At 42.0% G+C, this 13,584-nt stretch overlaps 1 protein-coding gene across 1 annotated transcript in view; it reads left to right on the top strand.

The window, feature by feature from the left end:
* The window catches only part of LOC109927512 (tensin-3), a 381,339-nt gene that overhangs the window by 190,812 nt on the left and 176,943 nt on the right, over nt 1–13,584 (top strand). The window contains exon 4 of the mRNA XM_048608151.1: nt 4,091–4,129. Within this exon, the coding sequence (XP_048464108.1) occupies nt 4,091–4,129 (39 nt within the window). The remainder of the gene's footprint in view (nt 1–4,090; nt 4,130–13,584) is intronic.

The raw sequence follows: 13,584 nt of genomic DNA, 5'->3' as shown, positions 1-13,584 counted from the left end.
CTGCACCTTGTTGTCTCGGATTCTCCAGCATCTGCAGTTCCTACTATCTCTGATCCAGTTTTTCTTTTTCTTTGTTTTAGCAAATTAATTCCTTTTTTTTTTCATAAAGTAACAAGCATTTTAAATTTGACAGATTTGTCCTATGGAATATGATCTTCTTGTCAAAGCTGATACAATAGAGTTGCTGTATGGGCTATCATTACAGACTGATGGTAAGGTGTTCCTTTACTTAGGGAGAGCATTAAAACAGTTATACTTAGTAGAGGCTTGACTGGAAAGAAGTCAGCTGTTCACCCCAGTGGCTGGGCAGTAATGAAGGACATTGAATAGCACAAGTAGAAGTGTAATTTAAATAAAATACATATTTTGCCAGAAAATCCATTATCTATCACCTCGTACTTTTTAACCTACGCAGGTTCCCAGCAAGTCTAAAATCACCATTTGTGCTTATCTGGATTGAAATTGTGCTAATAAACTGCCTGTGTCATTTTTTAACCCTAAACCCCTTTTGATCTTGCTGTGCCAGGCTTAATTTATAACGTAACCAACTGCTGCCATGAGTTTTCTGAAGGTGCTGTTGGTTATAGACAAGAATTTTTTGCTTGACTCAGTGATATGCCTAAGTTTGGTATTTTGCATAAGCATATATGTGGGAGTTGGATAAGTTACCATCATGCTGCCCCATGCTTTTCTGTTTATCATTTCTATCTTTTCTGTAGCTTTTCTTATCACACAACATTAAAAGCAAAGTTGCTCCTGGTCATAACATATCCTTTCATAGGATTTAGGAAACTTGAAAGGAAAACATCTTGACCAGGTTCCAGAATTACACCTTGCTGCATTTGGATGCAAAAAGTCATGTTTTCCTTTTCCTGGTCTTGTATTATATGACTGGATGGCATGGTGGCTCAGTGGTCAGCACTGCTGCCTCACAGCACCCAAGGTCTTGGGTTCGATTCCAGCCTCAGGTGACTGACTGTGTGGAGTTTACACATTCTCCTTCTGTCTGCGTGGGTTTCCTCCACGTGCTCCAGATTCCCCCCAAAGTCCAAAGATGTGCAGGTTAGGTGGATTGGCTATGCTAAATTGGCCATAGTGTCCAGGGATGTGCAGGCTAGGTTGGTTAACCATGGGAGATGCAGTGTTACCGGGATAGGGTAGGGGTGTAGGTCTGGGTGGGGTGCTCTTTGGATGGTCGGCGTGGGCTCGATGGGTCAAACGGCCTGTTTCCATGCTGTAGGGATTCTGTGATTCTACATGTTAAAACGATTTGAAGCTGTACTGGTACCAGTTCACTTTTACAACTTGAGCAATGCAAATGGCGATGTTGACATTGATGTGCCTCTTAGAAAAGCACAGCACGTCTATCTCTGGCCTGATGGATAGTTACTTTTTGATGGACACATTGTAAAGTCGGTAACATGATGATGAACATGATGTATTCATTTGTAATTAACATGTACTTCTACATTCCGTCAATTTCCTATATCATATCTCTCGTTCTGCTTTGTTTTTCTAAGAGAGGCTGCAATATGATTGCCTCCAAATGTCATCCACTTGTTTTCCATTTGGCAAATTGATTTCTTCATGAATACTAGACACAATGTTTGAGATCAGAATGCTTTACTGTGCAGATATGTGGAGTTTGGACAGCTATTTTGAAGCTGTATTTCAGGTATATTCCATCCCTAAAATGATAAGTATTATTTTGGTTGTTGTTGATGTACTGTGATGCTTTGAATCAGATGGTCATGTGTGAAAGTTGGTGCATAACGTAATTAAAGGATTAATGTTGGAGACTGCATTTCCATCCAATCTGATGATGTCCTATTGTCTTAGTTGGGGAAGGGGGAATTCCAGCTAAAGATCTCAATGGTGACAATGAGAAATTGTTGTTCTCTGATTGGTTTGTTAGATGTAGGAATGAAAACTATGTAACTTGTACCTATTGCTATCATGTAATAAACTACAACTATCTGTTCAGGCATATACCTTTAAGAGTAGAAAGGTGTATTGGTGGCAGTACTTGCACACCATTTCAGAGACATCAGTACAGCATCCAGGTTGTCATTTTAGTTCATTGCAGAGGGAGTGCTGCTCTGGCAGAGATGCTGGGTGTTAGATGAGACATCAACCTCTCAAGTGAACCGAAAAGTTACCATGGTGTTATTTAAAGAAAAATAAGGATACTTTCCTGGCACCTTGACTGATATGATGAATTTTTCAAATAACGACATGAAATCAAAGAAAATAATCTGGTTATTCATACACTTGCTATTGGTGAGACTTTTCTGTGCAGGAACTGCTGTATTTGCTTGCACAATGGATGTGAGTACGTTTAATAAGTACTTAATTGAATTTTAAGCTTTAGGGTGTCTGAGATGTGTAAAGTGCTGAATAAATGCAAGTTTATTTGTTATTTATGCAAATCAATTTATGAATGAGACACAAAAACAAAGTTGCTGGAAAAGCTCAGCAGGTCTGGCAGCATCTGTGAAGGAAGAAACAGAGTTAACGTTTCGGGTCGGGTGACCCTTCCTCAGAATTCAGGATTTATGCAATGTCAAAAGCAAGTTATTTGTAAAGAGGCGAACACTCTGCAAAAAGCACATGCAACCTTTCAGCCCATAGCCTAGTGTTTCCTGTCAGTTTATTTTATACATCAGCGTTTTAAACACTCATTCCGAAGTTAATGTTTAACTTTCTTGTTTCGTCAAGAGTTGGACATGTTTCCAAATGTTAGCTATGACAGCTGCTGACACTGTTGATAAATGTTCAGCTCAGCGGTACACTTTAAAAATTGAGCTTGGATTAATGTGCTGGTAAATTGAACCGAGTGAAGTGCATGTTGAGCCTCAAGAGATCAGCTGGTTATGATCTGTCTTAATGTCCGTCTAAACAGATAGTAAGGACCTTGGTTTTTGCAGTTTATCAGCAAAACTACCTGTTGCAATGCAGATTCTTTTCTTCTGCTCTGAAGTGTCATACTAGATGATGTGCAAAGGTCTTGGAGTGAGACATGGAGGAGCAATCTTCTCAAAGGTGAAAGTGCTACCAACTGAGCAATTTGTAATCGACCAAGGAATTCAGATATTCCAAGGTAATGCAAACAACATCTGATCACTGTGGTTGAACTTCAGCCTTTGCACAGTCTTCAGTGTTCTTTATGCTATTCGAACACAACATTGTTGTCCACTTAGCTATAAAAACAATGGCTACAAAGCAGCTTAAGAAGGTTATCGTCATGCTCATAGGGGTGGCAACAAATCTAGCCTTACCAATGCCACTCAAATTGTGAGGAAAAGATAACTTAATGTGTCAGAAATCATGGTTTAAGACCATTTCTAACTTCACAGGAAAAATGCACTTGTTGTGATGTCATAATCCTGAGACAATAAAAATAGTGTATAACATAAAAAATTCTGAATTTATAATTAAGGACAGACTTACCTGAGCATTGTAAAAGTACTGAAAATAAACAAAACTCACAAATAACATAGAATGAACACAAAAATATCTTACCCATGAATTTGTTGATGTAAAATATGTTTTAATAAAGGATGCCATGACATTTGACTGGAAATGTGAAGATCATCAGTGACGGTTAGTACTACCCTACATTCAGTAAGCTGCTTGTCTATTGCAGCTTTTAAATATGGAAGAAAACTTTAGGTAAATCATTGACCAGTATTGGTCATTGCATGTTCAAACTCACAATATGGTTGGTGTAAGATTTTGTTAAATGCACTCAAGAAGCACAAATGTAATCATTTGGAGCTATTCACTGCAGGTAGACCAGGTGTGTGTTTACTTTGTTAGTTTGTTCTGACTTGATTACACAATGAGTTTTTATCAGGAAATGGGTGGCGTGGTCTCAAGGATGTGCTGCTAGCCGGCTGGTTAATATTTCCCTAAAACAGCTTTACTGCCTTAGCACTGGAAATGTTTTCCTTTTCCCTGTTCAGCTGCTGTGACTTTTGAGAAAACCTCTTGTTTTAAAAGTGAAAATGCTGCATCACTGTTCTTTGCTTTCCTTAACTTGGCTCAAAACACTGAAATTAAACTTGCTGGCTTGTTCTTTTTTTTCCAGGTTGTGACACCGTGCTTGCCACCAGTCAACTATGAGCTGGTAAGTAGTTCTTAATGCTGATAGCTGGTTTTTACAGTAATATTGTTGACAAATGACATGTGATCTTTGCATTAAGTTGGCAAGCATCAAGCAGGCAAGCATTAAGCAAAACCGAACAGCAGTTCAGTCTTAGTATGGTAATTTGTTAGAGGATGACAGAAGTGGTTACAGGTATGTGTTTTGATTACTGATTTTCAAGTTGAGGCATACTCTGCTGAAGGGACATTTGACTCAGTATTGTCACATGATTGGAAGAGTCAGTACTGGCAGTGAGAAGTTAGATGTCAGTATTAAAGTTCACATTTGCCAACTGAGCAGCAGAATGTCACTATTCTCCTCAGTAGAAGTTTAGTGCCCAACGAAGTAATAGGATTCGGTCTTTAATCAGCATCTGGGTGAATGAAAACATTGTTTAGTAGACATACTGGAACATAATGCACGTTAAGAAGTAGCATATGCCTGCTGGACAGTATAAATCCCCAGTGACAAAGGCAGTGCCTTGTGTTCTGGTTTTCTGTTTATTAGTACTGGGCTCAGCCTGAAGCACCATTTATGTAACTCACGTGGCCTTTCACCCTGTGGAGCAGAAATCGATTATCCCATGGTCAACTGTGAAACAAAATTGCAAGTAGATTTATATGTTTTCTGAGGGAGGGACTACACATTTTTCCTATCTCCACTTCAAAAAGTTCTTGATATTTAAATGACACAGTTCGAACAGTTTAATCCCAAGTATTAATTCAATGCTGGAACATTATCACCATGAGGCATTAGCGAATAATAACTCGTTTCAAAGTGAGTCGTATATGTTGCTACACATTGTTACTGCTAACTTGAATACAATGAAGTTTTCAGTGTCTGTACTTCAAGCTCAAGGCTATAAATACCATTGTGTACTGTGTTTCTATTCCGCAATTATCCAGTTTGAGAATGCTTGTAACGTTTGATAGCTGTGTCACCAGACCAAAACCAGCCAAACTCAACTTTAGACTTCGGAATAAAGATAGTTCAATACGATTAGGTTGTGCTGGATTTTAATTCAGGGCTGCAGAGATAAAAGTATTTTCAACCTGACTGGGCCTGGTATAAATACAAAATGTGATTCTCACTTTTTGGTTTTCTGTTGAGCTCAGTGGCAGTTCTACTTCCAAATGTACTCGGGGTATCTCTCTGAGACAAAGCAATTTACAATATTGAAGGGGGCCATTTGGCCCATTATTTCTGTGCCATCTGACAATGAGTTATCCAGCCTCCTCTCACTTTCTAGCTGTCACTCTATAGCCTTGCGAGTTACAGCACATCAAGTGAATGCGACATTTCAAGTTCACCAACATGTGGCTACAAAAGATTCTCCTCGACTCTTTCCACTAAATTATGTCAGTATTGTGCCCACTTAATTATTGGGTCCTCTGCTAAATGAAAGAAATCTTTCCTATCAATTATATTTAAGCACCTCATAATTTTGTACACTTCATTTAAAATCAGCCCCATTTAAAAGAAAGCAATCCCAGCTTATTCAATTGTGGCTTAACTTTTCTTGTCCTGGCACCATCTTTCTAAAAATCCATTATGAAAGGAAAATACTACAGATATTGGAGATCTGAATCAAAAAACAAAAAGTGCTGGAAATGCTCAGTGGGTAAAGCAGCATCTGTGGATAAAAACGAGGCTAAGTTTGAGCTCAAATCAGAACAGCTCGTTGAGTTGAAACATTAACTCTTTCTCTTCATAGAAGTTGCCTGAATTGCTCACTTCCAGCAGTTTTTTTATAAAGCCTAATAAATCTGCTCTGTGTCCTCCCTATTTAAATACAATAACAAAATTCATCTCAGGAGTACACCACGCTGCCTAATTATAAAACACCATATTCCAAGTGTGTAGCAACAGCCACTCCTTGTGATCAGAGTTTCATATCGTGCCTTTCATTTGACTCACGATTTATAACTCAAAACATTTTTGAGAGACACATCCAGAAAGCAATTGTTCAACTGCTACAGTTGAGTACATGAAGGACCATAGGCACCACTCTCTTCACTAGAAAGAAAGAGAGAGAAAGAGAATTTGTCCTATGTAACCTGTGGACTACAGTAAGGAGAGATTCCTCCTTGAACAGGGATTGAACCAACTCCTTGGGTATTATTCGGCTTCGCCAGTTAAGGTCAGTTTTACTATAGTGCTGTATGACTAATATATAAAGCTTGAATAATATCCTAATGATGGACATGCTTTCTGGTCTATGTTGAAACATTCCAAGAAAGGTCCTTGTTGGAATTGTTTTGAAATTTAGTCCATGGTTCATTTTAACAGTTTAAAGGTAATAATTCATTCTAGAATTTTTTTTATTCACTCGTGGGACATGGGTATCGCTGGCTGTCCAGCATTTATTGCCGGTCTATAGTTGCTGTTGAGGCAGTGGTGGTGAACTGCCTTCTTGAGTCACTGCAGACCATGTGCTGTCCGTAAACCCACAATGCCCTTAGGGAGGGAATTCCAAGATTTTGACCCAGCAACAGTGAACGAATAGCGATATATTTCCAAGTTGGGATGGTGAATGGCTTAGAGGTACTTGCAGGTGCTAGTGTTCTCATGTATCTATTGCCCTTGTTTTTCTAGATGGATGTGATTGTGGGTGTTTGGGAGGTGTTGTCTAAGGATGTTTGGTGAATTTCTGCAGTGCATCTTGTAGATAGTACACACCACTGCTTCTGAGCGTTGGTGGTGGAGGGAATGGATGTTTGTGGGTGTGGTACCAATCAAATGGGCTGCTTTGTCTTGGATGGTGTCAAACTGCTTCAGTGTTGCTGGATCTGCACCCATCCAAGCAAGTGGGGAGTATTCCGTCACACTCCTGACTTGTGCCTTGCAGATGATGGATTGGCTTTGGAGAGTCAGGAGATGAGCTACTCACCACAGTATTCCCAGCTGCTGCCCAGCTGTTGTAGCCACTGTATTTATATGGAGTATTCAGTTGAGTTTCTGGTCAATGGTAATCCCAGGATGTTGATAGCAGGGGATTCAGTAATGGTAACACTGTTGAGCATCAAGGAGGTGATTAGACTGCCTCTTATTGCTGGTCATTGCCTGGCATTTGTGTGGTATGAATGTCACTTGTCAACCCAAACCTGGATATCATCGAGATCTTGTGGCATTTGCAACATAGCATACACCTAGATAAGCTGAAATTGGAGGTCCTTTTTAAGCTGCACCCATCTCCATGACAACATAGTCAGCACTGGATTGCTTCAGTGTCTGTGGAGTCACGAATAGTGCTGAACATTGTGCAATCATCAGCGAACACTACTGACCTTATAATAGAGGGAGGGTTATTGATGAAGCAGCTGAAAATGGTTGGGCCTAGGACACTATCCTAAGGAACTCCTGCAGGGATGTCCTGGAGCTGAGATGACTGAAGTCCAATAACCACAACCGTATTCCTGTGTGTCAGGTATGACTCCAACCACCAGAGAGTTTGCCCTTTTTCTTGTATTCATTTGTGGGATGTGGGCGTCGCTGGCTGGCCAGCATTTCTTGCCCATCCCTAGTTGCCCTTGAGAAGGTGGTGGTGAGCTGCCTTCTTGAACTACTGCAGTCTTCCTGCTGTAGGTTGACTCACAATGCTATTAGGGAGGAAATTCCAGGATTCCAGCAAGAGTGAACGAATGGCGATATATTTCGAAGTCAAAATGGTGAGTGGCTTGGAGGGGAACTTGGAGGTGGTGGTGTTCCCATATGGCTGCTACCCTTGTCCTCCTAGATGGAAGTGTTCATGGATTGAAAGGTGCTGTCTGAGGATTTTTGGTGAATTTCTGTAGTGCATCTTGTAGATAGTACACACTGCTGCTACTGAGCGTTTGTGGTGTAGGGAGTTGATGCTTGTGGATGTCGTGCCAATCAAGCGAGCTGCTCTGTCCTGGATTGTGTCAAGCTTCTTGAGTGTTGTTGGGGCTACACTAATCCAGGCAAGTGGAGAGTATTCCATCACGCTCCTGACTTGTGCCTTGTAGATGGTGGACAGGCTTTGAGGAGTCAGGAGGTGAGTTACTCGCCGCAGTATTCCCAGCTTCTGGCCCACTCTTATAGCCACTGTGTTAATGTGGTGAATCCAGTTGAGTTTCTAGTCAATGATAACACCTACGATGTTGATAGTAGGGGATTCAGTGATGGTAACATTATTGAATGTCAAGAGGCGGTGTTTAGATTGTCTCTTATTGGTGATGGTCATAGTCTGGCATTTGTGTGGCACGAATCTCACTTGCCACTTGTCAGCCCAAGACTGGATATTGTCCAGATCTTGTTGCATTTGAACATGGACTGCTTCAGTATCTGAGGAGTCACGAATGTTGCTGAACATTGTGCCGTCATCAGCGAACATCCCCACTTCTGACCTTATGATGGAGGGAAGGTCTTTAATGAAGCACCTGAAGATGGTTGAGCCTAGGACACTACCCTGAGGAACTCCTGCAGAGATATCCTGGAGCTGAGATGATTGACCTCCCACAACTACGACCATCTTCCTATGTGTCAGGTATGACTCCAACTACCGGAGCATTTCCCCGCTGATACCATTTATTCCAGTTTTGCTAGGGCTCCTTGATGCCACACTCAGTTGAATGCAGCCTTGATGTCAAGGGCTGTCACTCTCACCTCACCTCTGGAATTCAGCCCTTTTGTCCATGTTTGAGCCAAGGCTGTAATGAGGTCAGGAGCTGAGTGGCCCTGGCAGAACCCAAACTGGGCTGTGCTGAGCAGATGCCACTTGGTAGCACTGTTGATGACACCTTCCATCACTTTATTGCTGATCGAGAGTAGACTGATGGGGCGGTAATTGGCCGAGTTAGATTTCTCCTGCTTTTTGTGTGCAGGCCATACTTAGGCAATTTTCCACATTGTCGGGTAGATGCCAGTGTTGTAATTGTACTGGAACAGCTTGGCTAGTGGAGTGGCAAGTTCTGGAGCACAAGTCTTCAGTACTATTGCCGGAATATTGTCAGGGCCCGTAGCCTTTGCGGTATCCAATGTCTCCAACTGTTTCTTCATATCACATGGAGTGAATTGAATTGGCTGAAGACTGGTATCTGTAATAATGCTGGGGACCACTGGAGGAGGCCGAGATGGATCATCCACTTGGCACTTCTGGCAGAAGATTGCTGCGAATGCTTCAGCCTTATCTTTTGCACTGATGTGCTGGGCTCTTCCTTCATTTGAGGATGGGGATATTTGTGGAGCCGCCTCCTCCAGTGAGCTGTGTGATTGTCCACCACCATTCATGACTGGATGTGCAGGACTGCAGAGCTTAGTTCTGATCCGTTGGTTGTGGGATCGCTTACCTCTGTCTATCACTTGCTGTTTTCACTGTTTGGCGTGCAAGTAGTCCCTTTTGGTATTTTCACCTGGTTGATACCTCATCTTCAGGTATGCCTGGTGCTGCTCCTGGCATGCCCTCCTGCACTCTCCATTGAACCAGGGTTGATCCCCCGGCTTGATGGTAATGGTTGAGTGGGGGATATGCCGGGCCATGAGGTTACAGATTGTGCTGGAGTACAATTCTGCTGCTATCGATGGCCCACAGTGCCTCATGGATGCTCAGTCTTGAGTTGTAGATCTGTGTGAAGTCTGTCCCATTTAGCACAGTGATGGTGCCACACAACATGATGGAGGTTATTCTCAATGTGAAGGCGAGACTTCATCTCCACAAGGACTGTGCGATTGTCACTCTTACCGATACTGTCATGGACGGATGCAACTGCAGCTGGCAGATTAGTAAGGATGAGGTTGAGTATGTTTTTCCCTCTTGTTGGTTCCCTCACCACCTGCTGCAGACCCAGTCCAGCAGCTATGTCCTTTAGGACGTGACCAGCTCGATCAGTAGTGCTGCTGCTGAGCCACTCTCGATGTTGGACATTGAAATCCCCCACCCAGAGTACATTTTGTGCCCTTGCCATCCTCAGTGTTTCCTCTAAGTGTTGTTCAATATTGAGGAGTACCGATTCATTAGCTAATGGAGGACAGTAAATGGTAATCAGCAGGAGGTTTCCTTGCCCATGTTTAACATGAGACTTCATGGAGTCTGGAGTCAGTGTTGAGGACTCCTCGAGTAACACCCTCCTGACTGTATACCACTGTGCTGCCGCTTCTGCTGGGTCTGTCCTGCTGATATAATCCAGGGATGGTGCTGGTGGTGTCTGGGACATTGCCTCTAAGGTATGAATCTGTGAATATGATCATGTCTGGCTGTTGCTTGACTAGTCTGTGAGACAGTACTCCCAATTTTGGCACTAGCCCCCAGATTTTAGTGAGGAGGACTTTGCATGGTCGACAGGGCTGTTTCTGCTGTTGACTTTTCAGTGCCTAGGTCAGTGCCAGGTGATCTGTCCAGTTTCCTTTCTTTGAGACTTTGATATCCATTGATTCCAGTTTTGCAATGGCTCTTTGAATACGGTCTTGATGTAAAATGTTGTCATCCTCATCTCACCTCTGGAACATATCTGTTTTGTCCAGGTTTGAGGAGAGATCACTGGAGTGTATGAGGTGAGAGGTGACCATATAGAAGTTTATAAAATCATGAGGGGTATAGATCGAGTTAGTGGTAGGTGTCTTTTCCCTAGGATGGGGGATTTCAAGACTCGGGGGTACATTTTTAAGGTGAGAGGAGAGAAATTTAAAAATGACATGAGAGGTAAGTTTTTTAGACAGAGTGTGGTTAGTGTGTAGAATGAACTTCCTGAGGAAGTGGTGGATGTGGGCACATTTACAGCACTTCAGACTTTTGGATAAGTCCATGAATAGGAGAGGTTTGGAGGGATATGGTCCAGGAGCAGGCAGGTGGGATTAGTTTAATTTGGGATTATGTTTGGCATGGACTGGTTGGACCAAAGTGTCTGCTTTCATGCTGTTTGACTTTATGACTCAAAGTATAAAACTAACAATAATATGGTAATTTGTTGATTGCCGGAACACCTGGCAATGATGTGCAAAGTTCATCGAAAGTTAAGGCAGTTCAGAGGTTTCCCATGTTGGTCTAATAGTTTTGATAAGTTTAATTAAGTGCTGACTACATTGTCATAGAGATGGGTAGAGCTTGAGAATGCTGTCCAGTTTCTGTTTAAATGGATGTTTGAAATGTTGCTATGAATTTATTTCCAGTTTGGACCTTGTATGATTTTCAACTTGATGAGAGACATTGATAAAAAATAAATGACTGTTGGACAGACCAGTGCTAATGGCCTAATATTATTGTCACTGAACTAATAGTCTAGAGACCAGTTAACGTTCTAGGGACCATTTCGAGTCCTGCAATGGCAGGTCGTAGATTTTGAATTCATTTGAAATCTGGAATTAATAATCTAATGGTGACCATGAAATATAGAAGAAGATCAGAGCACAAGTATGTCATTTGACCCCTCGAGTCTGCTCTGATTCGGTATGATCAATGCTGATCATTGAGCTCAGTACCCTAATCCCACCCTCCCCCCACGTGCTTTGATCCCTTTGGTCAAAGGAGTTATATCTACCTGCTTCTTGAACACATAGTTTTGGCCTGAACCACTTGCTGTGGTAGTGAGTTCCACAGGCTCACCACTCTCTGGATGAAGAAATTTCTCCTCATCTTTGTCTTCTCAGGCTTACCCCTTATCCTTAAACTATGACTACCATCGGGGGCATTCTTCCTGTATCTAACCTGTCTTGTCCTGTTCAAATTTTATTGATTTCTATGAGATCTCTCCTCGCTCTTCTAAACTAAAATGAATACAATCCTAACCAAGTCAATTTCTCCTCACAGGCCAGCCCTGCCATCCCAGGAATCAGTTTGGTTAACCTCTGCAGCACTCCCTCCATTAGCACGAATATCCTTCCTCAGATAAGGAGAGCAAAACTGCACATAGCTTTCCAAGTGTGGCCTCACCAATGCCCTCTACAATTGCAGAAAAACATTCTTGTTCCTGTCTCGAATTCTCTTGCTATGAAGACCAACATACTGTTTGCCTTCTTTACTGCCTGCTGCCCCCGCACGGTTACTTGCAGCAACTGGTGCACAAGGACACCCAGGTCCATACAATCACAGAGTCATAGAGATGTACAGCACGGAAACAGACCTTTCGGTTCAACTCATCCAAGCAGACCAGATATCCTCAATAAATCCAGTCCCATTTGGCCCATATCCCATTGAACCCTTCCTATTCATATACCCATCCAGATGCCTATTAAATGTTGTAATTGTACCAGCCTCCACAACGTCATGATTAACATTCCCCCTCTCAATTTACAGCCAGTCAAATAACAATCTGCCTTCCTATTTTTGCTCCCAAAGTGACTAACCTCACATATATCTGCATTATATTTCATCTGCCATGCAATTGCTCACTCAGTCAACCTGTCCAGATCACACTGAAGCATCTCTACATCCTCCTCAAAGCTCATCCTTCAGTTCAATTTTGTGTCATTTGCAAGTTTTATGATATTACATTTCGTTCCCTCATTTAAATTGTTAACATATATTCTGAATACCTAGAGTCTTAGCACCAATCCCTGCAGCACACCACTCATCACTGCCTGCCATTTAGAAAAAGACTCATTTATTCCTACACAATGTTTCATGCCTGCTAATCAATTTTCTATCAATATCGATTGTCAGAATACCCCAGGGAAGGAAATCTTAACATGCTTACCTGGTCTGGACTACATGTGACTTTAGACCCACGGTAATGTGGTTGACTCTTAACTGCCCTCGAGGCAATTCGGGATGGGCAAAAATGCGGGCCTAACCAGCGGCATCTATGTCCTGTAAATGAATGATGAAATAACACATTGTTGAGTGTGGAAGGTGGTTCAGGCTTTGTCCCAGGTTTTTGAGAGATTTTATATTTGGCAAAAATAGCAGGACTGGCTGAAAATTGTGTGCCTATTCTCCAAAGGCAACATTCCTATTTACCTGGAGCATTTGCTTATGCATGACTTACAGATGAGCTCACCATTTAAACCATCAGCTGCCACCATTGAAGCAGGCCTTTGGTGGCCTTGGAGTGTGAAACCTTGAAGTTTGCAGATAAGACTTGGAAAAGCAGCTCTGGTCTTTGTGGATGTTTGTTTGAATAGCCAGGTAGCCTGTGGAGAGGAAAGGTGACCCTTTTGATCTGGCTGAGGTCACCTTTGGAGGATATACAATGTCCATTTGTGGAGGTAATTGTTAAAGTAGGCATGAATGTGTGTCAAAACCTGATGCTGGAAATCTGAAACAAAGCCAGAAACACAGCAGCACTAGCAGCATCTGTGGAGAGAAGCGAGAGTTAACATTTTCAGGTCCTGTGACCGTTCTTCAGAACTACAAGTTGTAGCTGTTTTTAAGGCATTTAAAAGATCTTGCCTTTAAGTCTTAAAACGTCTGGATTGTTTGAAACAAAAATAATTGGTTGCTATTTTATCCTGTTGACATAGGCCACAGGACTTTTGTTATTGGG

Source organism: Rhincodon typus, chromosome 2 (genome assembly GCF_021869965.1).
Source record: "Rhincodon typus isolate 14 chromosome 2, sRhiTyp1.1, whole genome shotgun sequence".
Classification (NCBI taxonomy): domain Eukaryota; kingdom Metazoa; phylum Chordata; class Chondrichthyes; order Orectolobiformes; family Rhincodontidae; genus Rhincodon; species Rhincodon typus.
The sequence above is the reverse complement of the archived record's forward strand: the minus strand, read 5'-3'. Positions and strand labels throughout refer to the sequence as shown.